At 39.9% G+C, this 25,234-nt stretch overlaps 1 protein-coding gene across 8 annotated transcripts in view; it reads left to right on the plus strand.

The window, feature by feature from the left end:
- Window positions 1–1,841: 1,841 nt before the first annotated feature.
- The window catches only part of dgkh (diacylglycerol kinase, eta), a 54,034-nt gene continuing 30,641 nt past the window's right edge, over window positions 1,842–25,234 (plus strand). For 2 of the 8 annotated variants that reach the window (XM_026910336.3, XM_026910356.3), the window contains exons 1-4: window positions 1,842–4,323; window positions 15,738–15,848; window positions 16,739–16,885; window positions 18,206–18,286. In XM_026910336.3, the coding sequence (XP_026766137.1) occupies window positions 4,057–4,323; window positions 15,738–15,848; window positions 16,739–16,885; window positions 18,206–18,286 (606 nt within the window). In that variant the 5' untranslated portion in view covers window positions 1,842–4,056. The other 6 variants (XM_026910351.3, XM_026910376.3, XM_026910344.3 and 3 more) reach the window with 5 other exon arrangements.

A 25,234-nucleotide genomic window follows, 5' to 3' on the forward strand; every position in this document is an offset into this window, starting at 1 on the left:
TGCTCTGGGCAAGTGTTCTGCTGGGAAACTTTGGGTCCTGGCATTCATGTGGATGCTATTTTGACACGTACCACCTACCTAAACATTGTTGCAGACCAGGGACACCCCTTCGTGGCAGCGGTATTCCCTAATGGCAGTGACCTCTTTCGGCAGGATAATGTGCACTGCTACACTGTAAAAATTATTCAGGAATGGTTTGAGGAACATGACAAAGAGTTCAAGGTGGTGACTGGGCCTCCAAATTCCCCAGATCTCAATCCAATCGAACATCTGTGAGGTGTGTTGGCCATCAAGTCCGGTCCATGGAGGCCCCACCTTGCAACTTACAGGACTTAAAGGATCTGCTGTTAACGTCATTGTGCCAGATACCACAACACACCTTCAGGGATCTAGTGGAGTCCATGCCTCGACAGGTCAGGGCTGTTTTGGCAGCAAAAGGGGGACCAACACAATATTAGGCAGGTGGTCATAATGTTATGGCTGATCGGTGTATATATATATATATATATATATATATATATATGTGTGTGTGTGTATTTGTCGGTTTGTGTCATATTATATATATATATATATATATATATATATATATAATGTATACGTACTATAGACACTAATCAACATAAGTGTACTTTTGTGTACTTCTATTGCTAGTTTTACTTGTCAACTGGTCAAATTAGACTATTCTAACGTGATACCTATAGTATGTCCATAACATTTTTCCATATGCTTCAACTCAAACCATTGACTATATGAAAAGTTATTTATTGGCTTTTACTACCTGTTTATAAATTATTTGGCCTTCTTATCTCTTTATCTAATTACCATTATAATTAATCTACGCTTGCAAACCCTATTTTAACTATTGTTGGAAAAAAGACCAAAACAGCTTTGAAATGCCTTAAAGGCATTTCCTTTTAGGTTTCCAGGAAGTGTGTGGATTTGTCGGTTTGTGTCATAGTATTGGGTAAAACTGCATCAGTGGTTACTCATCACTGGACTTCCCTTTTTAGCCAGCGTTTAGGTTTAATCTGGGAAACAGGCCCAGAATGATTTTAAAATGATTTTGTGAACATTACTCCATATAAACATTTATTCTTGAAGTCAATTCCTTAGTGCATCGGGAACTCCAAGAAACTATGTTCACCACTTCATCTTTCAAACAGCTAAATTCTTTTGCACTCAGAAAGAAAAAAAAAAAAAGGTTCCTCAAGGATTCTTGGCTCTAGCTTTCCAAAGGAGTTCTACTAGTGACCTTTTCTGAAAGAGAAATCCACAATCCATCAAGAATGCAGGATACTAATCTTCTTCTAAGGATGTAGATTGTGCGCTTGTAGCCTGTATGTTGTTTAAATGAATAAATGTGATTCTTTGCACAAGTGGAAAGAGTAATTAGATGGTGTGTATGGTTTATCAGGTCACCTCTAATGACCCCAGATGCCTATGAAGGCAAACTGCATCTTGGCCCAGACTGGTCCCTGCCTCAGCTGAATAGAAAACAGAGCTGTGTGCTCACCTGATCTCATATCTTTAATGTACATAAAACAAAAACAACAACAACAACAACAACAACAAGTGCACTTTGTCGCTTTGAAGGTTCAAATCGAGTCAACAAAGAACTGGGAAGGATTAGGAGAAGGAGTGTAGTAGGACCAGGTCAAATGACATCACAGGCTACGTCCATAACCGCAGCTACCCTTCTCAAGTGTGTCAAAATAGGACAAGCACTAGTGGCAGGTTTTTGGACGTAGCCATGGTGATCGCTCCACTTCCTTTTACGGCTTGACATTTATCACGTGGCGAGAAGGCTCAGCCCTTGGAGAGACCCTGAAAGAGGAGGAGGAGGAGAAGGAGGAGGAGGGAAGTGATAAGTGGCGGAGTGGAGAAGCTGGAACAGGCTAACAGCGAGCTGAAGAATCCACCCATATGCCCGGTTAGGCGCTGAGAAATTCAGCTGAAGATTAGACTGAAAGTGTGTGAGGCGCTGGTGTTTGCGGCACGGCAGCGGGACGGACTGCGGGGGGATTTGGGAATATGGACGATGAGTACCAGTACACACGGAGCCCTGCCTGGGAAGAGCTGGTGAGTACAGCCTCACTGATTTCCTCCCCGGAGTTAGGAGCAAAGCCCTGTCTCTGTTTCTCCACACATTCTTAATGACTGATTAAGGTTGGTTAGTGTAACACTGGGAGGAGCTTTTGATCTAAGAGCGTGCTTTGGGCTTCGAGCAGGGCTGAGAGATCAGGCAGTAAAGTGAGCAGAGAGAAGGCTGCCGCTGGAAAGCTCTGCTTTTCCTGCTTTTGTTGCGATCAGAGGAAGGGAGAGGATGATAGACGCGGATAGCCTAAGTGCACTGAGAAAAGCGAACCTGAGCAGATGTTTAGATAAGCTTCTCTTCCATTTTAAACACTTTCACAGCTCCAGCCCTTTAACTCGAGCGCTGTGAGACTGTTTAAAAAAGTCGAAGCCAAGTACGTTCAGAGAGTTTGAGGATTTCAGTGGAGTGAATGTTATTTAACATACAAGGGGGTTGGAGTGGAATAGAACAGAATGGAAGAGAATAGAATGGAGAATAGAATGGAATAGAAAATATAAGATGAAAGGACGGAATATAGAAGAGTACAGAATAGAAGAGAATAGAGGAGAGAATAGAAAAGAATACTGAATAGAATAGTACAGAATGATGTAAGCCAGAATATAATAGAATAAAATATATAGAGATTAATATGGAATAGAGACTAGAATAGAACCAAATAGAAAAGAGTAATAAATAGAACAGAATATAGAATACTACATTATAGAGTAGAATAGAATAGAATAAAAATATGTAGAATAATATGGAATAGAGAACCTAGCAGTATAGAATAGAATAGTATATTCAGGGAAAAATACATATAAAAGAATAGAATAAAAATGATATAGAACTGAATAGAGAATAGAATAAAACAATAGAATGGTATAAAATGGCATAGAATAGAATAGAATAAAAATGTAATATAGAATAATATGGGATAGAGAATAGTACAGAATAGAACAGAAAAAATACATAGAGTAGAATAGAAATGATATAGATTTGAATAGACAATAGAATTGAGAATAGAATGTTATAGAATGATATAGAAAAGCACAGAGTAAAAAATGTGATATAGAATAGAATATTGTCACGTGATTGGTAGCCGAGACTCACAGCCATTTATTGTTATTTATTATGAATTATGAACAAATAATGGATGATAGAAATGTCACCTATTCAAATCTTTCCTTGTATAGCCTACTTACACAGGACAAAGTTTATTCTGTGACGTAAATAATTTCTTCACTCATCACTGAAGCTAGTTTTAAGGAAAGACTACTTGAATAAAATAATAAATGCATGCTTATATGGATTTTTATTCGCTTATCTGTTAGAGCACAGTCTGATTGACAGTGATAGTTCTGGTGAAGGAATACTCAGAACACACGTCAGACCTTGTCCCTCATGAGGGAACCATAAAAGCAGTGGAGCTCTGTAGAACTCTGAAGCTGAGCGTTTATCAGAACTGTTTCAAAGTAAAAGCCTTCTAGCGTGATAAGAACCCTTACATTTCTATAAAATACACCTTGAGCACAAATGTATTGAACTAAATCTATATCCAGATGAATATCAAATCAGTGTGAATAATGTAGTTTCACGCGACTGCACGAGTCTATAAGACACATTTTCCACTGTAGTTTAGTTTCTATGGAGCGACCTGCTTCAGAGGTGTATAGTAGACACAGCCTAGTGCCCTAAGTAGGCTGAGTAGAGAGACATCTGTTGCAGTGTGAGTTTGAGCCACCGCTAGGGTCTGCTACAGAGATTTCCTCCCGCTCTCTTGCTGTAATAATAACAATAATAGGAATAATAATAATGGATCTGTGCCGTGTGGAGTCTCAGGCTGTGTGTAAGCACCAGCCGTGGCTTTAAAAACCCCCTCGACAGGGAGCGCTGCTTGCAGAATGCCCACGGCGACAGTATGCCTTTATAGGACAGAGTGAGTAGGGTTGAGCTCAGTGCATGGGGAGTAGGAAGAGAGGAGGATGACGGCGAAGCGAGCCGCTGTGGAGCCCTTGTGCGGCTCTCCGTGGCTCGTGGAACGGAAGGGAGCGGCAGCGCGCGCTCACCGCGGTTCCGCTCTCCCGCACCAGGAGCCCCGCGGAGCAGCCGCCACGCAGCACAGCAGCGCGGGGTCCGGGGCCGCCGGCGGATCCGGGGCTGCAGACGAGTCTTCGGACAGCGAGGGCGAGCAGGAAGGGCCGCAGAAGCTCATCAGGAAGGTGTCTACGTCCGGCCAGATCCGGAGCAAGGTAAGCGACCAAACCTCTGCACCGTCAGCTGGGATAATATGAATGCATGAACTGTACTGTGACTTTTGATGTATGATAGCTATGCATCAGTAATCCTCAGTGCTTACACACATTCATATAATGGCCTGCCTGCATGAGTCTAGATGACGGACCAAAACCACACATAAACGATTTTCCTTTCTTTCTTTCTTTCTTTTGAGCTGTGCACTGTGGCACTATTACCATGACAGACAAAACTGCTATATTGTCAAGCTCTTCCCTTGCAAATGGAACAAACCTGTTGATGGGCCACTTGTTGAAATAACATGGTGTTTGGATTCAGTCACTCAGCAGAACGTCATCATACACATAGCAGTGCTTTTAAATGCTTAAGTGTTATTACTGGGAAAAAAAATCTCGTTTGTTGTTTGATGTATTGAGCTGTGTTTGTTTACTTGTCACAGTCCTGTAAACATTCCCAATCCTCATTTCCATCACTATGATTCACCTGAATAAACTCATTTAATAGTGGACTGCTTGTTGCTCCTTGAGCATACTGTCCAGTACTCAATTAGGTGCCACCTTAGACGAAATTACTGTGCACAGAAACTCGGCGACATTAAAAAGTTCCTCTTTTCTGCCCAGTATGAGCTCCCCTCAATTATTGACTGCTGCTCTCTAGCCTCACTACATTATTTAAGAAGGCTATATTTAGAGACTTGCTGCTCTGGATCATGAACCGATGCAAGAAGGCTTTTGACATGTTAATTAAGAGCCCATTACACACACTAGATGGGTAAATAGAGACTCCTTAAAATGTTAACAGGAATGAGTGAGCTCTTTCAAAATGTCATTCCGTCCCTCATCTTCACATTTCTCTACTGAGCGCAAGACTGTATCAGTGCAGTTAATAACTGACGTGTTTGCCTCGTGACATAACAACATGCAATGAATGCAAAACTTGTAGTATGCTTTTTACAAGTATATGCTTATGTGTTAACATGAATATTATTAACATGGATGTTATGTCTAAAAATATTTCCTTTTAAAACGATCAGTAGAAAGCTTAAAGAGATGTTTATATACTTACTGTAGTAGGTTAGTAATCTGACCTACACACAGAGGCTTTGGAAAGAGCAGTTCTGTTCACAGCTTTTCTAAAACTTTTTTTTTTTTTTAAATAATGCTTGAATTTTAAAGGTTGGAGTTTCTCTGCTAATGTTAAGAGAGCAGTTTGCTATCAGCCCCTTTAAGAGCCCTAAACAGGACATCTGCATCCTCGGTGGGGAACATAAGCACAGTCTGGCTGGTATATGAATTTCTGTATGTGCATATATAGTGTTAGTATGTGCTTATGTGTCTTAACGATGTATGTGTGTGTGTGTGTGTGTGTGTGTGTGAGAGAGAGAGAGAGACAGAGACAGAGAAAGAGAGAGAGAAGAGAGGCAAACAGCTTGTATGTGCACATAATATAATCACTAAGTGCAAAAAAGGAAATGACTTTTTTGTGTTACTTTGGGTGACCAAAAATGACCAAAATCATGATACTTGATATGAATCATGACAACAGCAAGCTAACAAACTGCCAGCAAAACAGTAGTGCTGCACTAAAAAAAAAAAAGAAAAAAATCCAAAAACCTGAGTTCAGTGATGCTTTAATTTAACATCTACAAAAATGATGAAGGGAACATTTAAAAAAAATCTATACAAAATTTTAACATTTAACACTTTTAAAGATTCAATACAAAATTTTAATACCTATTTAGAGTTTGTAATTGTTCTAGTTATACTGCCTATATAAGTCTTCTGTGATGTCTCAGAAAATTGTATTGTGGCATAATTTATCATGATACTGATATGATCTTGTCATATTGCAAAGCCATTATACAGTATATCTTTTTGAAATGAGCAAAGTTGAAAAACTTTTAAAAAAATGAGAAAGAAGTAAGTTTTTTTCTGGTAGCTGCTGTAACTGGACTTGTTTTAACTGGACCTGTGCCGTAGCAGACTGCGCACTGGGCTGTGATGTGTGCAGATTAGCAGTAATGGAGCACACAGCCTCTGAGTGTTCCACCTCATTGTTTGCACAACTTGGCTCATCATAGAGACTGTCTATGGTTTCCTGCTGCTCCTTGTCCACTGACATACACACACACCACATATATACAGTGACACACACACACACATACACACACAGCTGTCCAGATGCTGTGGATCTTTTACTGCAGGGGTGCAACGACAGTTTTTCACCCTGATTTGCTGATGCCATGGCGACCAGCCAGTAGGCCTCCATCTTCATCAGAATAACGTGTAGGAGCAGAAAGCTTCGAGCAGGATGCTCGGTGGCTTTCAACAGCAGTTAAGCTGGACAGAATAAGCCTTCAAACATGAAAACAAAATGAAGAAAGACTTGTTTTAATCTCTTTGTCTTATGATGTGTAGATTTGGTTTCCGTAGCAACACACCTCTCAGTGTTTATTCAGTAGGTTTCCCACTCAACACTCAGGCTATTTGTGATGCCAGTTTACAGGTTTTCTACAAAAGCATGGTGAGAAATTGTGCAGCACAACAGCCTTTGAGTTTATCAGTTTAAGGAACCTAAAATATTTGTAATATTTTTATATTTTTTCTGACAAAATTGATGATGCATTTTAAATGTAGTGATAATATAATTATCATTATAGTAATATTTAATTCGCATACTTCTCATTGATTCTGTCTGTAGATGCATTGATTATTTATAATTTATTTAAAATGGCTAAAGTTTTGCCATGTAAAAGGCTTTTTCCGTAATTTTCCACTGACCCTTAATGATGCAACATTTATTTCAGTGACTGTTTACTTCATGCCTGTGATGCAAGTAAACATATCATATGGTCAGACTTCCCCTTTTTGCAGTAAACTTGTTGACTCCTGAGCTGAGGCTTATAGCCAGAAGAGCAGTGTGAGGTCTAGCTTGCAGCACTCCTGCTTCTGGCATTCTGATAATTCATGAGTTTTGCTTTTGTGTATTGGAGACTTTCCTTTAAATGGGAGAACTCAGCAGTTACAGATCATCTGAGACCTAGTTTTCCACACACGTATTGAGAGCTTTGCTATACCATGAAATGCTTTTACCATTAAATAGAGGAATATAGGTTGTATAATGCTGTAAATTCAAAACTGTGACTGACTTTATTTCCTAATGAATATCAGCCCTCTGTACTTTTAATGCGCTGAAAATCTACAGTTACCCTGTTGTCATCTGCAGTGATGCGATTAGCCACGGAATGGGAAAATTTGATAGTGCAATTAAAACTGGAAATGCACACAGATGATATTGCATTTAGAGCTCATTGATGCTGTGTTGGACAATTATCAGCACAGCGTATCACAATAGTGTCGATCAGAAATGTCATAAATTATGTGTAGAAACATTGTACAAATGAAACCAGATGCTGCAGTCAGAAGAGAGAAGTGCTAGACGAGTTTAACATACTCTTCTGAAGTTTTACCTTTGCTTTACCATTAAAAATGACATAACAGTGAAAGAAACCAAGAGGCCATTGTATCATTCTACCATATTCCTAATGCAAGAGTGAGTGCAGTTCAGAAAGCTCAGATCCAGGTGTATAGATAAGATGGGGAAACCCATGATAATACTGATAGAGAGGACTGCAATCATGTCTGACAAGTCCTCTTATTGAGTTAGGGAGATCTGCTTTGTCTGTGTGTCCTGTGCTCTAATGCATGAATAAGATGCACCGTTGATTAGATAGTGGAGCTGGAAGAGTGGAATTGCCGCAGGCATGAAGCAGAATACACGCCGTCTGTTTGTGTAGTTTGCTATACAATCAGATCATCTGTCTTTCACACATAGGGCTCTAATTTCATGCAGGTGCAAGCGTAATTTAGTGGCATAACACCAATGCAAGTCTAATTGCTAATTAGGTTAGGCAAAAGCAAAGTTTCCTTTTTTGCTGTCACTTGCTATTTTTAATGACAAAATATTAACAGTTCCTGTACTGACAGCAAGGGTGTGACTGTTAAAATCTGCCAGTGGAGTTATGGAGTAATGTTAGAAAGCCCACTCAAAGTTCTCAAGAACTTCCGTTAGTGCAAGCACAAAACTATAATTTCCTGATATTGAGAAAAGCCTTAAAAGTCTTGTTCTATTTCCAACAATCCAGCTTATTTATTTTATTATACTTTAATGATAATAAGCTACTAACAAAACTTCTAGACTACTAGCTAAATACAGTTGACTGAATTATTTTGTCTGTAACTTGGGGTGGACAAAAATATCGTATTATGGCACTTGACATTTCTGCGATGCATGATGTGTACCATGATGTATAGGTTTGCTAATAAACTGCTAGCAAAACAGTAATGTTGCATTAAAAAAATCTGTTCAGTGATACATTTATTTAATGTTTGCAAAAATAAATTCTTTAACAAAAATGGAGGGAATTAAAATTTATGCTTCCAATCGGAGTTTGTAATTGTTATAAAGATGATATCTCAGAAAAGTGTACTGTCATATAATTAAGCAATATTGCATGAGCCAGAGTATGGTTATACTGAATATCGGCACGATTGCTCTTGCAATGTTGCGGATATCAACAGAATGTCTAACAAAATGAATTTAATACCAGGGCTAACAAATTTATTGTCCCCATAGAGATGAGGACTAAGCCTAGTGTGTGAACACACATGAAAACACATCCATGACGTGAAATCTATAAATGAACTTTACAGGTATGCCATTATGAAAATGTCACTGCAAAAGTCCCAAGCCCCTTTTAGAGTTTCCCCACTTTTCGCTAGGTCACTGCTGTGCTAATGGTCACAAAAATATGTAACAAATAAAAACACAATGGGGCATATAAGATGCTATTATAAAAGAATAATCAATGATAGGGTGGTGTGATACCCCTGTTGCAACCCTGAAGTTCATTATTTTCCAATAACAGCACATACTGAAGTGTATATTATACCTCTTATACCACAGCAATTGCCAGCAATTACAAGTTTTTAATGATGAAAGAATGAAATGTTGTACCTTTAATTCATTTATAGGTGCGTTTAATGTTGCAGAATGTCTGCGAAACAAGTTTGTTCCTGTTATCACTTGCATTATAGTAACTACAAACAGTCATTCCCTCAACAGCCTCACTTCTTTCTCTTGATTGAGTGTAACTTGGCACCATAGAAATGATAATGTATTTGAACTGGCTCATTAATATAAACCAGTGATTTGTCATGTAGCTGTAACTAATGTCATATCCATGCTGCTAAAGAAAACAAATCAAACATTCTGACCAATCAGATTAAAGAATTAAACAGCGCTGTGGTATAATGAGGATATATAACACAGCAATCAGATGTTATTTTTGTGATCTACTTCACAAACTTCACAAAAGGTTCATGGGAAATGGTTCTTCCATAGTCTTCTGGTTAAAAGTGATAAGTCTTTCCCATATAACGGACTACGTTCGTTGATTTACAGTGGGGATTTCACAGATCAGCTCTGTTGATAATACAGGGAGTAAAGACAGAAAGCCCTCTATAAACCCCGTTGCTTCCAGAGTTGCTGGGTTCCTGTTGGAGACACAAGATTAGACAAAGCATCTCCATTCAAATATGATTCCCTGCTCTTTCACAAGGGGTTTGTAAGCAAAGCATTAGGCGAAAAATTGCACTTGGTGGAGGTTAAAACAGCCAATATATTCTCCTCGTTATGTAATTTCCATTTTCATGCTAATTGGCTCCACTTGACATACAGTATTTCCCATCTCGCATGAGTTCTTTTTGCAATGATTGATCAGTTTTTGGAGTGTGACTGTGTCAAACCCTAATATCCTCCTGACCCTAAATGCCACTGTATTTAGATGTAATATGACAGGTGGTACCTGGACATGGCACGTTTTGGCCAAAAGAATTGGGACTATATTCATAGTCAAGGCTGTCTGGAAGATATATGTTTGCATTATGTGTGTATATTGGGGGAGGGGTGGCAAGCCAGGGCTAGCTTCTTTTCTTTGTTAAGCAGCTTTAATGGCTGTTCTCCTCCCCTCCCTCCCCTGCTGACTGTATAGCAGTGTTTCAGTGGCTGTCATTCCTTCCGCCTCCCCACGCCTGAGCGTCCTGACCAGTGTAATTGTTACCTTGTGTGCTGCCTCCTCTGTACACAATGGCTCTGTGTCGCAGGAGATGGGAAAATTATGTGCAACATTTGACAAGGTGTAATTGCTGGACCAGTTTAAACCCTGCTGCAAAGTTTTAGTGAAAGTGGTATTTTTAACTTCCAGGGCGGCAATGGCGTGTTTGTGTTAATGTGGGGCTCTGATCATGTTCAGCTAACACAAAGCCTGAAAAGTCATCACCGGGGAGGCAACATGTCCCTGCTGCTCTTTGTGATTTCACCAAAGATCATTTATTTTTCAGTTGCTACTTTGTGCCATCCATGAAACTGGAGAGTCTCAGGTTGTAATTGTTTGATGGGGAGAATGTGTGAATATATGCTTCTGCAGCATCACCATCGAGGCGTAGCCTGGACTTAATTTAAAGTGGGCCTCAAGAGATATTAAAGGTGAGAAAATTTTGGGGTAATTCCACATATCATTCCTAAAATACATCTTAAAGCAGTACCCCCCTGTCACTGTGATCGCATTGGATAAAATCCAGTCTTCCAAACATGTACATTTTCTGAATTCAATATTCACCCAAAAAACAAAAGCACTAGGTCATATTTGCAATCTTTGGATTACTTTAGAGCAAGTGGTTCACTGATTTCCTTATTTTCTCTATTGAGAATTAGTAATCCCAGTACTAGCTCCCAATTAGACCCAAGGCCATTTGCGACAGCAGTATACAATGGTGTGAAAGCTTGGTGTGGAGTTTGATATGCAGACCATTAAGTGCTAACACAGAAAAATGCATTCTTTCAATTCCAGTTTATGCCACAAAACCCCACAGGCCCAATGTAGTAGATAGAAAGATCACCACCATGCAGAAAGGGATCTTATTTACAGGACTCTAGCCACTAACTAAGACTCTAAAAAGGTTTGGTCATTTTTTATTTATGCGGTGCTGGTACTTACATCCATTTGAAGCCTGGACAGATTGACACTATCACACTGTATTTGTTCATTCAGTTCTTTAATTGTTGTATGGTGTTGCATTGGTTTGACATGTAGAGTACTTTTTAAGTAAGTTCTTGTTAAATTTTACATTAGGTAAGCAGTGAATCAAGGAAATATGTCTTTTGTGAGGTTTGTCTGAGCTGTCTTCACACGTATATGCGTTGCATCACCTGATTGTACATTAACAGGTGTAATCAGTCAAGAAGAACGTACTGGGAAAAGTTAAGGTTCTTCAGTATAATCAAACAGTATTTTAAACATAATAATTTATACATATTTTAAATATTTTTCTTAGTCAAAGAATAAAAGAAAAAAGAATAGTTGAACTATTTGTAACCAGTGTCTATATTTATTATAGTATTAATTATAGCATTATTTAGTTTTATATGTATTTTTTAATAAAATGTTTATTGTTCAGTAAACTCTATGTGTATTTCATTATATTCATTTTTTAAAATTATTCATAATTTTGTTTTTGCAGTTACTTTTGCTATATAAAAGGCAGACAGAAGTTTAGTGTCGATATATAGTATGACCCTTATGACTCTACATAAGGCATAAGTGCATTAATACAGTACTTACACTACTATTCTATTTTTATATTATTATACTGGAAGAGTGACATAAAATCCAGAGAAAAATCTATTAAATAATAAGAGTTTGTATGATAATTAATCATCTGGCAAAACTCTATAATTGTATAATTAAGTACTCACAGTCAGAGAGAGTATGTGAATATGTATCTGACCCTGTATAACCTGTATTGTAGAATGAGGTACGTGACAGCAACACAGTTATTGTGGATACTTACAATTAAGATCATGTATATAACAGCACCTGTTGCCATGAATTACACAGTACCAGAAGGATGAAGTGTTCATCTTTTCCTGAGTTTATTCCCAAGACAGAGCAGACTCAGTCAGCGTGTTACAGAAGTAGGAACAGGAAGCCACCTAGCTGCACGTATGCGTATGTGACTTATGCGGGAAGCAGCGTTTCTTTGACGTATTAGATATTAAATACTGTACTTTTTAAATCAACATACTCATACTAACAAGTACTTAAGTTGCCTAACCATTAGATAAATATGTGAAGATTCTCCTGTTCTTAGTTAAGCTTTTGCAAGTTCTTCCCTTAATTCAGTTCAGAGGTTGTCAGGCAATAAGTGTATAGCCGAAAATCATCAAGGAGTTGTGTTTACTGCAGCAGAGTGCCCATCTTGGCACTAGGCACATCCTGTGTGTGTTTGTGTGCGTGTGTGTGTGTGTGTGTGTGCGTGTGATTAGTGTGTGTGTGCAGGCACTGCAGGCGTGTGCCAGGGAGTGAGATAGTGAGGCTGGATATCCTCAGGGACAGGATGGAAGCCTGTTTTCTTCATTCACTTTCTGTACGAACTCCTGCTTTGTGCTCCGCCGAACACAGCTGCTGCCCTCATTGGAGCCTCAGTCTATTGTGTACATGTATCCACACACACACACACACACACACACACACACACACACTACTTTTTTGTGTGTCACATGTCACATAGGAAGATATGGGGTTACACTTGTGGTGTGGTATATGTGTGTGTGTTGCGCACTGAGGTGTGGGTGTACTCTATGGCACAGTGAGGTTACTCAGTTCTGTCTGGCACAGAGCAGCTCTCCCTGTCAGTGTTTTGTGAAGAAAAGCTCTATTAATAGATTGCTGCTTGTCCTACTTGGCAACAGGAAAGGAACTAAAGACAAGGAAAGGGTCTATTGAGACCAAAACAGGGGCAAAAAATGGAGCAATAAAGTAGAGCATTAAAGTTTTTCCTTAGACCTGTTGAAAAAAGTATTGTCTTTGTGCTTTCAGTGTACTTTCCATGCACAGAAATAACAACAATAATAATAATAATTCAGTGCTTAATAATAAAAAAAATTCAGTGCTTCATCCGTGATTTCCTCTCCATTGCCATAAGCACTGAACGTTAAAACCAGTGTCTCATACAGTGTCTTCAGTTCCCTGTGCAGTAAGCTGGGAAAAGAAAAAAGAGAGATAAATGGAACGAAACAGCATACAGTCATGCAGCTCTCATGAATCCTCTCAGTCAGGCGAGTTCTTGGTGCTGAAATTGGATTAGGCAAATTGCCCGCTGATTGCATTGCACCTCTCATCCATCTGCTACACATCACCTGACCTTTTTCACAAAGAAATGTTAGGCTGCTGGCCATTGACGGGGAATAATGGTCAGTTTTTGAGCGAGCCGTCTTAGTACGTGGCTAAGCAAGTAAAATGCTCCAGGTATGAGTAACCTTGAGGAAGCCACAGTGGTGATGTGTGGTTTGTGTTTACCACTCCTTCTGCATCACTACTTTAATGTTTACTTCATGGAGCACATGAAAGTCCTTATAAGGAAGCTAAAGTCATCTTAATTTGTTGCAGGAATTTGATTTTGAAACTGCACTACGTGAGGGAAACATCTGATAGAAACTTAGCACGAAGGGTCTGTCTGAGTTTATTAAGGAGGATTCTGACTTGCAGATTGACTTAAGCAGAATGTACAATTAAAAGGGTGATGGTTAAATATTATGTGCATTAATATAAGACAATGATTTAGATTTAATAAATAAATGTAATAATTAAAAGATTAAATAAATGCATAAAATAAACAAATATACTAGCTTATAAATTAAGTAATTTAAAGGAGTCATCATTTATTTATTTATTCGTTTGTTTGTTTGTTTGTTTACTTACGTACTTGCAATTTCAAGAACCTGTCAGGTTGGGTGAAAAAAAAAAGATGACGACTCTGGCTGTTTTATTATGAATGTTAAAACTAAACCCTGTAGTTGGGCGAGATTTGGAGGTATGAATCATTTTTACATTACTAAGAATCAATATCTCGTTAAATTTTTTACTCAATATCTAATCTAGTTAAAATCGTGTCACTAGAATGTCACAAGAGGTGCATGTACTGAAGAGTTCACAAGTGTTATTTGAGTGTCGAAGACTTTAACAACTATATAGTGGGAGTGTGTGTGTGTGTGTGTGTGTGTGTGTGTGCGTGTGTATATGTGTGCGCACCGGTGGACTGACTTTCTGTTTAAGTTGACACAGCTGTGGCACCAGGATGTCAGATCGAAGCCTGCCTCTCTGTTTGCAATCCCTTCAGAGAGCATATTTCCTCTGCTATAAATAGCTTCCCACCCCTATATGTCTGTGGATTCTTGTTTTTTCTCTCTCTCGCACTCTCTCTCTCTCTCTTCAGTGTTCGTGCTATATTTGTAGCTGAATGGACAGGAAGGAGCAAGACCGCTTCCAGCTCTGCGGTTGTTGTTTATTGTTGGTATAGGGACTGGGATAATGCGAAATGACAGTACAGCTCTACTAAAGGCGACTGGCTGACACTGTGACCCAGGGGTCATCCCTGAACACACACACACACACACACACACACACACACACGTAACCCTGCCATGTAACACCAGGGCTTTTACATAGACACATGGTTATGCTCAACAAGGATCTGCTGGCTTATACTTTAAAGCCGTGTAATTTTGTAAACTGAAACTCTGACCTCTGAGGTCCTCTGTGTGTGATAGTATGTGTGTAGATCTGTTCGTCTCACTCAAGCTTTGCTTTGAGTAATGAGCTTTCTTTATTGTGTGCCGTTTGCCTTGTCTCTCCTCTCTCAAGCGTAAAATTGTTGTTGGAACACACTTGACACTGACAAAGATACACAGCGAGGCGTGGTCTCTATCCAGGGGCAGGCCAACACACTGACACAGCCCCATGTGACATGCCTTCACTTTCAAGCCCTGCATCACTTAACAGTTTCACACTCCTCTATAATTGTACAAATAATTTGATTTGTAGTGCACAGAGGTTAGCAGGCTCTGAAAATGCATGCTAGGAGTAAATTATAAGCACACATCATTGTTTGAACGTCTGTGGCCTGGTTTAAGTGAAGTAATGCTTACTTTGGTGCCAGTGTCTCTCCAGAGCAGCATTTGGTTAACAAACCAAAAAATTTGATAAGTAAAGTGCTTTTGGTTAGTGTGGGCATGTCCACACGAAACATGAGAAAGCACCTCACTGAAGCGGGGTAAACCATAACATATGATATATTTAATTTAAAAAAATGTAAAGTGCTGACATTTAGAAGCATTGACATGGTGCTGTAAAAAAAAAAAAAAAAAAGCAAGGACAGAGAGAGTTCTCATGAACTCAGTGATCCCACCTCCACACAGATCTGTTTTTGTGCACCACTTTGTCTCATATAATGTGCCTGTGGATTCTGGGAATAGATGAATGTCCTCATCCTGTTTTACTTTCTCTCTGTAGACGAGTGTGAAGGAAGGCCTGCTCCTAAAACAGACCAGTTCTTTCCAGCGCTGGAAAAAAAGATACTTCAAACTCCGCGGCCGGACACTTTACTATGCCAAGGACGCCAAGGTGAGGTTACTGGCTGCTTTTATACTGTAGGTACATCACATTTAGATGACTCATACCTGGCACACACTTGGTGTTATTAGCACTTTTCCATCAGGTGGTGTGGTATGGCATAGCAATGGTAACAAATCCAAGATCTCACATTTTGCTGTTATTTCCATTGCTACCTGAAATGTGTTGTGCTGGATTTGGTAACCTTTCTTGCCAAGGTGCTAAGAGTACCAAGAGTGCCAAGAGTACCAGTCAGGTTGGGGCTAGTGCAGACTCAAAAGTTGGCACATTTGTCAGACCAGCGCCACTATGAAAAAAATACATTTTGGTATTACCTATTTTTATCTGCTATTTATTTTTTCTATCCATTATCAGTTTTTTGTGATAATGGTGCATGCAATCAGATCAGCTCCTTTCATTCCCTTTAAGAAGTGAGTATGCGCAGTGCAGCACAGTGGTGTTTACATACTGACATACTATTACATTTCACTAGTGCTTTTAGAGTTTACTGTTAACACTAGCATGTGGGAAATTATTTCAGCACCCAACGACCTCCAGAGAACTCCTTCTACATTCACAGAGTAGAATTATGTGATAGGAATAGGCCACTGGTTCTTGACCATGTCATGGAGAGTTTGGGATTTGGTTTAATAACCATTCCGTGCCATGCCATACTTTCCATTGGAAAAGCAGAACACAAACTAGAAGCGCACTAGCCCCCCATTGTTTTCACACTGCTGAGCCATCTCTAAGGTAGAATTTGGTCTAGGGGAAGTATGTGAGATTAGACAAAGATTTTACGCACTTGCAACAGGTGTATATATACCCCCACTGCTCTTAATGCCATGGTGTATATGTGTGTATGTGTATGTGTGTGCGTGTGTGTAATTGCCCTGTGGTAGACGGGTGGCGTGCTGGCCCGCTGGCAGTACCGGGTCTCACGCAGCCGGGTGTGTTGGAGGGTTCTGTCCGTCTGCTGGTCCGGTGCTCGCCTCCCGCCTCCCGCTCTGGGTGCCAGCGGATCGGAGGAAGGTTTGGTGGCGATTCGGGTTAGCAGCAGCTGCAGCTGGAGCCACCTGTCTGGCATTGGATATCCGTCTCTCTCTCTCTGCCCCTTATAGCTGAGATTACTGACTGCCATTTGCTACATTCATTTGGCTGGCCCGTACACTCTGGCATCATTTAGGATGCCTGTTCTCTCCATTGTGCCTGAGCTGGGATGTGAGCTTGCAATGGTTGAGAACATCATATCATCGCTGTCGTCATGTCCACATAAGCAATAGAAGAGAAGTGTTGTGGAGATTTGGGCCTTGTGTGTCACTGTTCTTTGTCTGAAAGGAGAGACTGTTTAAACTAATCTCGACTCTGCATCCACTCTGTGTGACGCCCCCAACACGAAGAGGCTAAAGACAGTCAACCATTCAGTGTGTCCTCACTGTTTCCACCATGTATGTCATTCATACGGAAATATCAGCATTCTGCTTTGACCCACGGGTTAAGGATGGCATTCAAACACCGTCTCGTATTCTGAATATAAAAGAAAGGCTTTTCAAAACCTCCATTTCTAAGGCTCTTATTTGCAATTCAGAAAAACATTCTCCCTAACATAAATGTTCTGATTACATGTAGAAGGAGCCATGATTGTGTATGCGAAAGAGAGGAGAGTCCTAGTAGTGACCTCACAGGCACAAATGAAGTGGCTGAGCATCTGGGGGGCTCTGTTTGTGTTGGCATAACACCCTGCTCTCCAACAGATATTGCAGACCTAGTCCAGCCAGCCAACATTGAGCCAGCATTCTCCCTACTAGATGCAAGCCAAGACTGCAGATCATATCATAAACAGGATGTCACACTGCTTACACTTCCCAAGTACACAGTCATCACTTAGTCAAATATCTGCCAATCAGCACTTGAATGCAGATTAGGTACTGTAAAGTGATCTGGACTTAATTGCAAGCCTTTGGTTTGATGTTGCAGTTGGTTCCTTGTTGTCTCGTGGAGATTTTTGAGCTGCTCTGAATCATAATGTAGCAGAGTGAAGCACTGAAGGTTGTGTGAATGCCCACATGTCTCATGCTCGTTCTGTTCATTGCTTTCCTTCCGTGCTTCAAGCCTCCACCGCTGTTAGGAAGACTATTGTGTTGAACTCACGCTATAAAATCATGTAGATACATGTCCATGAAGAGGATAAGAATAAAGCACTTTAAGGACTTTGCTGCATTAACTTTGACAAGCTACAGCTTTCAGTCAATCCAGGTTGATTGAGCTATTAAGTTAGTTTTTACTTTTTAAACTGAAAAATAGACAGTCAAGCTGTCGCAGAGCAGTGAAACAATGTGTTTACTATTTCTCTGTACTATTCTCTACAGTCCCTTATCTTCGACGAGGTGGACCTCTCAGATGCCAGTGTTGCCGAATCAAGCACAAAGAATGTCAACAACAGTTTCACGGTAAGCAGCTGTTTCAGTAGATTACATCAACACTGTAGGGGCATGTACACTGTACACTGAGGCTTGTCATCGATGCAGCATGCATACAGCAAAACTGGCTTTCCCCCACTTAGAGCCCTTATTACTGCATGTAATACTGCTTAAAACACTGTGCTTACACTATATGACCAAAAGTGTGTGGACACCTGACCAATCACACCTATATGAGCTTGGTGATCATCCCATTATAGATTTAGTCCTCCTTGTTATAATTACCTCAACTCTAATGGGGAGGCTTTCCACTAGATTTTGGAACGTGGCTGTGGGGATTTGCCCATTCGGCTACAAGAGCATTAGTGAGGTCAGGGAAGAAGGCTTGGTGTGCAGTCCACATTCCAAATCATCCCAAAGGTGTTCTGTGGGGTTGAGGTCAGGGCTTTGTGCAGGCCTCTTGAGTTCTTCCACACCAACCTTGGAAAACCATGTCTTCATGGAGCTCATTGTGTGCAGAGGGGCATTGTTATGCTGGAACATGTTTGTGCTCCTTAGTTCCAGTAAAGGGGAATTCCTAATGCTGCAGCATTCAAACACATACTAGACAATCGTGTGCTTTAAACCGTATGGCAATAGTTTGGAGAAGAACTACATTATGGGTGTGATGGTGAGGTGTCCACATACTTTTGGCCATATAGCATATTACTACGGGGTAGCTGGTGTCAGTAATGTCTCTGCTAATTTAGTCTTAAGATAGGGACATTGTTTTGTGTACTTGGTTTATCACAGTAGAAAAGAAAACTATGAGAATTTATTAAGGGCTTTAATTATATGACCTTGATACTAATACTGCTGTAGTAAATGCAACTAACAAAATCAATTACCTTAATCCAAATTGCTGTCTATAAAGACAGAATAATAAAACAAACTCCAAATCTGCCTTACAGAAGTGTTACAGAACAAAAACTTTATTGTGTGTATTAGTGTTAGCTAGGTCAGCTAGGTCTTTTCGCTAGCTAGCATTATCTGGCTGACTCTGTGTGTTTGCTTCCGTCTGATCTTTCCACCCGATTGCTGATATTGTGGCGTAACTATGCTCGCTCTGCGATACAGAGCACGGCACACAGCTAACAGAGAAAGCTAGCTAGTTAACACATACAGTTTTGTTATAGGAAAAAGGTTTCTCTCTACTCTGGAACCTAAACAACCTCTTAAAAACACTGGGGTTTGTTTTCAGACAGCCCCTTTCCTCATATCCATTAGTGTGCTTTCACATGCATGTGTGTCAGTGAGTGTCAGGGTGTATGAGTGCAAACAAGCTCGAGAAGTTAGCTACGATCAAACCTTTGGAGGAGCAGCGAGTGTGGTCGTGTCCTTCTAAAAACTGCCCTGCTCCTCAGGCACGGCTATAAAAAGACATGGAGAAATACTAAGAAAGCTCAGAGCAGAATTAGGGCTTATTGATAGTAGCAGTGCTGTTAGTGCTTCACTGAGCGTGTTTTGGATCACTTGGCTGATGGCATATTGTTTAACAGTGCCTTGGGTTAGTACGAGTGTATGTGTGTGTGTGTAGCACATGCTCTGGGGTGATTTATGAGGTCTCATTCTCGAAAAATAAGCCTCCTTCTGTGATTTCCTGTGTTGTCCTACTACAATTTGTTGATGGTAATAATAATCATTCAGTCCAACTCAAGCCATTATGGTCTGGATGCATGTTTTCTCTCAAAGAGCCAGAAAACTGCAAAAACACAAATGATGTCTCAGCGTTGTGTAGGCTTTACAACGGTTCCTCTTTAAAAATTTAGACTCATTTCCCTCAGGACAAATAGCCATTTTTGCTATTAGAGCATGGAGCTGCAGTGGCTCTTAATTGCTCTTTCAGCTAAATGTTTTTTTTTAGTGCTCTCTTGATGAACGATGATCTTGTTGGGTATGCACGTTCTGTTGCGCCTCTTTGAGGAGAATTTTACTGCAGGCCCTTCTTTATTGTAGCTAGGCTTTTTTTTCAGTTTCTAATAATAGCACAGCTCTGAGTGTGCTACGGAGGGAGGGACAGAGAGGGATCAGGCTAGCATGGAGAAGCTGGGGTCTATCTAAGGAACAAAAGGAAATCCTCAGAGTGTCGTCACTGAGCGAACGCCTCCCCGAGTGGAGGGCTGAAGCAAGACTAAGCGATAGATACAAGGAGAAATCAGAGGGGACGGAGAAAGGGAGAGGTGAAGGAATGATGGAAGGTGAATAGCCAAACGAGTTCAGACGCTTCTGATTTTTAATGCCACTACTTGAACGTATGTTTCAGCACAGTGAAGGGCAAAATCTTTAAGATTTGCCTCTTCAGAACAAGCATCTGAATCTTTGTTAAAGAGGCTGTTGTCTCTTTAAGATACTCACTAAGGGTGGTCTGCAATATCCTCTGTGATTTTTTTTCCTTTCCCTGCATGTGTGTTCAGTTCCTAGAGGACGCTAGAGCATATTTTCAAGGAGTCCAGGAGGGGTAGTGAGAGTAAGGCATGGGGACATCGGGCATTGCCCGTCTGTACATTATACGCATGCACACACACATGTGCAGGGTACAGGAGCTCAGACATCCTCTGAGGACACAGCGCTGCAGTCGGGAGAAGGCAGCTGGTGAGTGCATCGCTCTGAGATTTACATGCATACACACAGGCAATCAGGGAACAGCGCTGCGGGACTGTGACAGTGTGAATATTGCATATCTTTCTTAACAGACAAGTGTTAGTGTTATTCTTCAGAATGGAAAATTGCCTTTAAAATTAATGGATGACCTCTGTCTGTTTTTTATCCTCAACACTGAGTTTGTGTGTGTTTTGCATTTTGTGTGTAAGTGTGTGTGCATGCTTTCGGGTGGGGGTTGTTCTGAAATGAAGATGAAGAACAGAGTCTTGCACCTTAAAGCACATTCCAGTGAGCGCTTTTTTGGCTCAGATTCTGACAAGATGCAGGATTCCATTATTCAATTTAAGCTCGTGCAGCGCTACTGAGAGCTTTTAGCTGATTGCGAGGAAATTGATCTGTTGCTTACATTTGCAGCCTGTGTCCTCAAAATACAGAGCAATAACATGTTTTATTGTGAGATTTGATGTACAGTTTGAAAGGTTTCTGCAATCTGTAATGTGTACGAATGTGTACACAAGGTGAATGCGCATTTGGAGGTTAATAACTTGGGCTCCGTCACGATTTGTCTCCTGGCTTTTAAATCTGTAGCAATAGTCCCACTGCGGGTTACAGAGGTGGTCCATTAGCACTCAGCTGTACAGCAAAGCATCATGACACAATAGCTATTATTATGTTCTTTTTCCTCTCTGAATGTTATAGGAGCAAACTTCATTAGCTCTGCACACCCTCCTGCTGCTTTCACTAATTCAGCAATTCATGACATTTACAAGGTTTGGTAAGATAATCTCTGTTAACATGACTGATGTAACTGTCTGCTCAGAGAAGAATTAGTTTTGCTCAGAGCAAATACTGTAGCAGTCCTAATATAAACAAATGCAGGCACAGGGACATGTATTGTGGCTTTGTATTATGCAAAGATGACAGAGATTTACTTTATATGTATGTTATACTTACATTTTAGACGATCATAACATGTAATATAACTCAGCTATAAATTATACTGTGAGCAGAGTGTGTAATGTTTGTATTAGTACTTTTTTTTGGCTTTTCAAGGTAGAGAAATATTAGTTTCACTAATTTGGTGAGGCATAAAATTGAGCAACAGGTCAACAAGAACAAGTCCTGAACCTCAAACATACAAATACAAAACATGAAAGAATGACAGAATTTGTGTTACAATATTATTTCAATAAAGCAGATACTGCAGTGTTTTACAGCATTTAACATTTTACAGCATTTAACAGATTCCTTTATTCAGAGCTACTTACATTTATCTCATTTTTATACAATGCAGTTGAGGGTTAAGGTCCTTGCTCAAGGGCCCAGCAGGGGCAGCTTGGCAGTGCTGGAATTTGAACTTACGACCTTCTGATCAGAAGTCCATTGTCTTATCCACTGAGCTACCACTACCACTGCTTAAGCTATTTAGGAAGCACTGTGGTATGCTTGAATCTACATCTGATTCACTTTCCTAATGAGATTGGAAAATGAGAGAGAGAGAGATTGTTCCTAGGATTTTCTAAAAATTGTTTGGACCTACTTTAGAGTAGCTTGTTGCCTTTATCAGCTTTATCAGTGAAGTGTGTAGTGCCCAGTATTGTATAAAGCCATGATAAAAACACATTTTTATTTTACCATTCATTGCTGTTTAAATCTGTTGTCTCTTTTTAAAATAAACAAATCTTGTAGCCAAGCAGCTGAAACAGACAAATCTTTCAGACTGTGATGATTACATTCAAACTGAATAGGAACAGAAGTGGCCAGTCACTGTAATCATATTTTGAAGATTCTGTAACTGATATTAGCAAAGCACCATTGTTACTTAGCACCCTCTATGCTTTGCCTGTGGTCATCCACACAAACAAAACTTGGTTTTTACTTTGGTTTTAATAGCACCCCCTTGTGGAGAATCTTCCACTTCCAGAGCAGTTGAGCGAGTGTGCGAGTTGGTGCTTTACATCTAAATACATGGTGGCTTTTGAAGGGATATTCAGTTTAGTTACATTCAGTTCAGGTTGTATTTGTATAGCACAAAAAAAAAAAAAAAAACATGGTTGCAAAATCCAATTTACAGAATCTGGGTCTAGATCTAGATTCCTGTTGAGGGAGACAAAGACAACAGTGTCAAGGCAAAACTCCTTGATGTGAAATAACCAGAAATCCTGGACAGGAACCAGACTCAGAAAGACAGCCCAGCCTCTTCTGAGTGACACCAGGTAGTGGGATTTTAATCATTACAGTAATCTTTCATATAATGAAAAGCCAAAATTCCAAATACATTCAAATCTCTAGGATGTTATGTATGAGCATCTAAAGTATGTAACTACCAATGCACATTTATTTTTTTTATTACATTGCTTATATGCAATTGTTCATTGTTTAGCTGAACAGTCTATCACTAAGTCTAACATCTTTAAATAGTCTGTACACTAGCAGTCAGAAACTTGCTAGAAGGTGTGCGTTTTTATCTAAGCTGTGTTTTATAATTTTTTTGCTTACTAAAATGCGCAATAGTGCAGAATAGTACATACTGTATATTTACATAGTTTTGCTGTAATGCCTAGCATATTGTCCAGTAACCTGTCTGTGTATTTCAGTAATAAGTTTTATATATTTGAGTTATTATTTGTGATATGACTAGCAGTTGCATTTTTACAGTCCAGAATGCAAACAGAAATTTAATGAGATTAAATAAATATTAGAAAAGTGGCATAATATCATAATCACAATTACGTGTATGACAATTTGTTGTTAGCCAAAATGTCACAATTGTTACAGGCCTACATCTGGTATTGTTTAACATAGTATTGATGTTGCCATAATGCTGCTACCATGACAACATTAGTCTCAGACTAGAGCTTTTAAAGAGACTTTTAGAGGAAGTAGGATGGCTGTGGTTTGATGCTTTGGGATTTGAGTATGCTTGGGTAATGGGGAGATGAATGTCTAATGTGACTACTACATCAGGGCAGGGCTGAAAATTGATGGGAATGTTTTAGCAAAAGCGTATGCAATGACTTTTTTCTATAATGGAGGGACAATCCTTCAAATCCTTTGGAAAAGTTCTAGTAACTATATTAAAATATCATATTACGTTTATGAAAGTTTTGTTAAACTGATTCTAGTAGCTGCAGTGTACAGTAGCTTTGGCTGCAGGCCGTGTTGTGGAGGATTGCAGTATCTATGGAGAGTATATAAATAAACATTAGGTGTGTGGGCTTCCACTAACCTCCTCCACACGCCTGGTGTTCAACTGCACCTTTACATCTCCACTCTCCCACTGTTAATACCAGTGTATTATAGACTTCTTCTCATTTACAAGGCAGTAAAGAGAAACTGATCCCATACACAGCAGACATGCTTCACACTTGCACTGGTTTGCATTTACAAAGGAGGCTTTTCACATTCCGATGTCTTGCTAGCAGCCCATCAAAGAGCTGGTCAAAGGCACACTGGACATCCGCCAAAAGAACATTTGCTGAAAAATCTCCCACTTACCGAAGGGCTGTTTTATAACAACGTTCCTGCGGTTCTGCTACTTAGAATGACAAGACATGAAACAGGAGAGCATAGTCTACTAGATTAGTTTTACGTGGTGGGGTCAGTATGTCAGAGCACCATTTGTAATAATCCAGCAAATGTCAAAATATATGCTCAGAGGAAAAAGTAGGTTATTTTGCCTGCCCTAGGATCTATAAACAGAAAAAATACAAGGGCTGTGGACCCTTAACATCCGAGCAATCAGGAGAATGAAATCTCGCACTCGTTGACTAGAAGCGTAGATGGAATGTGATTTGCAGGCGTGGCTGGATCTGTTTAAATTTTGAGTTTCAACAGCAGCTAATTTCTAAAACACAATCTCCCACAACACATGGTTTGGTTTCTACACTACTTTAACATTATTTTTGTTTCATAACTTATACATTCTGTAAAAAAAAAAAAAAATAAATAAATAAATAAATTCACAGTGGCGCCCAGAGTGTATTTCAATGCTGTGCCCAGTGTTCCTGGAATAGTCTTCAGATCGACCACAACCCTGACCGGGCAATAAGTACAACAAGGACAATAAGTAATTTCCGTAATTGACTTTAATTGATAACTGAAGAGCTAACTGGCTGTCTGCCTTGGCTTCTTGTCCAAAGTCTGAACTTCTTTTTTTGCTCTAAAAACTCAAATGGCCAAGTGCATCATTATCTGTGGGACTGGTGAGCAGGTTGTGATGAGTTGTGTGGAGATGTGAGGCAAGCAAGCTCATGTCTAGGAACACTACACACACCTCAGTAACAACAGCACAGGGAAAAGAAGCAGCAAACTAAGAGCCACAGAGTTTGCATCACC

The sequence above is a fragment of the Pangasianodon hypophthalmus genome, chromosome 5 (genome assembly GCF_027358585.1).
Source record: "Pangasianodon hypophthalmus isolate fPanHyp1 chromosome 5, fPanHyp1.pri, whole genome shotgun sequence".
NCBI classification, from domain to species: domain Eukaryota; kingdom Metazoa; phylum Chordata; class Actinopteri; order Siluriformes; family Pangasiidae; genus Pangasianodon; species Pangasianodon hypophthalmus.